The 3,524-nt window shown below is 32.6% G+C and overlaps 1 protein-coding gene across 1 annotated transcript in view; it reads left to right on the top strand.

The window, feature by feature from the left end:
* The first annotated feature begins 451 nt into the window (after positions 1-451).
* LOC101513603 (THO complex subunit 1) overlaps positions 452-3,524 on the top strand; it is an 11,686-nt gene continuing 8,613 nt past the window's right edge. The window contains 7 exon segments of the mRNA XM_004498615.4: positions 452-540; positions 628-698; positions 1,435-1,518; positions 2,145-2,219; positions 2,895-2,988; positions 3,108-3,253; positions 3,370-3,441. Coding sequence (XP_004498672.1) covers positions 696-698; positions 1,435-1,518; positions 2,145-2,219; positions 2,895-2,988; positions 3,108-3,253; positions 3,370-3,441 — 474 coding nt within the window. The 5' untranslated portion in view covers positions 452-540; positions 628-695.

Raw genomic sequence — 3,524 nt, 5'->3', positions numbered from 1 at the left:
ATATGTCATGATTTCCATAATGTATAGATGAACTAAGATAATATGATTCAGTTTTTATCATTGTACATAGAATTCATATCCTTATTAGCTTTTATTATGATATTTATTTTAGACCCCTATTTTTAGTGGGTTAAATAGGACAAACCAACTTAGATATGTGAGTTCAAACTTTAAATTCAAACCGTCTTAAATAATGGACAAAACTAATTATCCTTACAAATTTGATCAATTATACTACCCAATAAAATAATAATAGACCACCCATTATTCAATATTTACTTTTCAATAGATAAAAAAATAATATCGAATTTCTGTTTCTAGTAACCTATTTTTCACTACGGAAATAGATCTTGTAATTTCATGTGTTTTCGCAATGACCATTCTTCCCAAAAAGATAAAAAATAAAATAAAAAGGGTAAAAAATAAGATAAAACTTGCCCGCGTTAGTTAAACGCAGCGTTCTGCTCCTTTGTATATTTCTCTCACTCACACTCTCTTGCTTTCTGCTTCAATTCATCTCTTCGCTTTTTAGTGCGCCAGGTTTCGTATTCGACTTTCCTTTTTATTTATTTTTCGACATTTTGTGAAATTAAAATGAGATTTTATTTATGTTCTCTTTTTCCACAGAATCACAATTCGTCAAAATCAAGTCTTAGAGGTTCAATAGAAAAAGTGTTTCTGTTTCAAACCCCATCATGGTAAGTTTCTTTCTTTTTTCCCCTTTCTTTTCATACTTCAATTTTTTGTATCCAAAAATCAAACGCATTAACCTTATTCTGTATGAGCGTGTGCGTGTGTATGGTGCGTTTGGATAATTAATCCCTTATACCCACTCTTGTTTTTATAGCTTAATTGAATAATGCGTTTATTTTATTATTAGTTTATTAGTTTTAATTATTGATTGGTTATAGGTTAGGGATTTATATAAGGAAGTAGATAATTTTGATTATCAGAGCTTATAGTATCAAACTAGATAATGTTTACCTGGTGTGGCTAACTTGATTAAGTGGTTGTTTGGAACTGTGGTATAAACAAAATTCTCAAGTTCCCAAGCATTGTGTCTGTGAAAATAAAGAAACTATAAAATGTGGCTTTACATTGGACGCGCGTAAGGTGTGCGGCTATCAACGTGAAAACAAACAGTCTCTAAGTAGCGTCGAGATTATGGGGGAGGATTGTGGTTTGATCACCGCAAAACTCAAAACACATTCTTGAGGAGGGACGGAGAGCTTTAAGTTGCAACTTAAGTACCCGAGTGGAGATTAGTCTCATAGCTGGTCCAAAGGATCGAAGCTTGTGGGGATACTTTGTGGAGCCACTGGAGTGTTAAAGGCCCTAATTACAGTGGTTTCATACCCAAAAAAAAGATAATTTTGATTTCCTCATTGTAAAATTTCATTGATTATGTGTTGTCTGGTTTATTGTTAATTGCAGGAGGTATTTAAAAGGGCCATATTACAGACTGGGCCACCTGAAAGTTTTGCTTTGCAAACTGTTCAAGAAGTAATAAAGCCTCAGGTATATTTGTTCTTTTGATTTTGAAATTCTTTTGAGCACTGTTATTATCATTTAGTGACTATAGTGGTGCTATAGCATAGCAGAATTTGATAAAACCACAATATGTGATTTAGTACAAACTATTGTCAAATAGCGGCACTATAGAGCTCCAACATTGCGGAATTTGAGCTAACCGCTATTTTCTATAATTGAAAACACTGCCTTTAGTTCATTGGAGCTTCCCCGTTAAAATCGGTTTATGATTCATTGCTTACAAAAATATCCATATAAGCTTATAAGTGTTTATGCAGAAGTTTATCCAAACTGGTTCTAACTCCATTCCTGTATAATAACAGTGCAGATTTATAATGAACAATGCTGAATTAATTTCTATAGTATGGATGTAGTGGTGATTTTGGCTTTTATTTTTTGTTTTGGGTGGGGCAAAGGGAAGAGATTTGTATTTCAGAAGGGTTTTAATTATGGGATATGTATAACTTAAGAAGAGTAAAATATGATTGTCTTTTGATGTTTGCATGGTGAGTTTGTGACTGATTGACAGCATGAGCCCGAGGTTCCCTTTTCTAGTAACTTTGATATGACATTGTTAAAGGTTGTGGTTAATTTAATCGATTTGTGATTAACAGAAACAGACAAAATTGGCCCAAGATGAGAATCAGTCCCTAGAAAACATTCTACGGCTGCTACTTCAGGAATTCGTGGTATGTTTAACTGCTGCCCTTGTTCATAGGTTACTCTTTTTTATGTGCTAATTGAATATATAATACCAATCTAATCGGAATTCTACAAATTTCTTAATGTTTTTTGGGGAAAATCCAATGGTTTTTTCTTTTCTTTGGTGTGTCTTTTATGCTTGATAAAGAAACTAAAATGTATTTTACTTTTTCTGTTAAAGGTTTCGTCATGAGCCGGAGCCTTAGTTTCATGGTAGACACAATTGCTATGATTCTATGTTAAAAAGCAAGAGAGATTTTAATATTTGAGAGGGTTTTAGAACACAATATTGTTCTAATTACTCGGTCAAGAAAAAATATTTTACTAATTACTTGGTCAAGAAAAAAATATTTTACTAATTACTTAGAAGAATGGCTTTGGTGCATTATACATTTTTTATGCTAATACAGTGGTTATGGAATGATACTTAGCATTAAGATGTAATCTATAGTCTATTAAATGGTGAAGTATACAGTGTTATCAGGTGGCTTAAACGACTTGTATAAAGGGAACGTGTAAACTAAAAACAGCGTTTTAAGAAAACCATTTCAAATATGGACTTATCTAATGCAGTAGCTGTTTCTGTTCCCCTTTTTTTTTTTCTTGTTTCCTTGTTTATGATTGTTTATGGCCTGTATTGTTTTTTTTGCACATTGGTTCAGTCAGCAGCTCTACAGAGTGGGGAGAAAGTAATGCAATTCGGGCAATCAATCGATGCTAATGAAACCACCCAAGGCCACATTCCTCGCCTTCTTGGTTTGTGCACTATTTACGAATGCTTAAATTCAATACAGTTAAATCTTAAACATTTTAATAGTAAAGTCATCTTGTGATTCTTTCCTTCTCATGTTTGTATGTGGTTTTTCACTTTTCAGATATAGTGCTATATCTGTGTGAGAAGGAACACATTGAAGGTGGTATGATTTTTCAGCTGTTGGAAGACTTGACAGAAATGTCTACAATGAAAAACTGCAAGGATATTTTTGGCTATATAGAGAGTAAACAAGATATATTGGGAAAGGTACATTTCTCATTTGTTTGTAGCTCATTGTGCTTCTCTAATTAATGATTTATTGCATAAGTATTGTATAACTGACCTGTATTTATGTGGAACTTTTATGTTTGCATGACACACAGCAAGAACTTTTTGCTCGAGGAAAACTTGTGATGCTGAGAACCTGCAATCAACTTCTTCGCCGTCTTTCAAAGGTACATTAAACATAATTTATGTCCTATTATATTTAAAGTTGATTATTGTGTCTAAAATCTAAATGCTAATTTATAACATTCCT

The sequence above is a fragment of the Cicer arietinum genome, chromosome 5 (assembly GCF_000331145.2).
Source record: "Cicer arietinum cultivar CDC Frontier isolate Library 1 chromosome 5, Cicar.CDCFrontier_v2.0, whole genome shotgun sequence".
In the NCBI taxonomy this organism is placed as follows: Eukaryota; Viridiplantae; Streptophyta; class Magnoliopsida; order Fabales; family Fabaceae; genus Cicer; species Cicer arietinum.
This window is presented reverse-complemented; position numbering and strand designations above follow the sequence as displayed.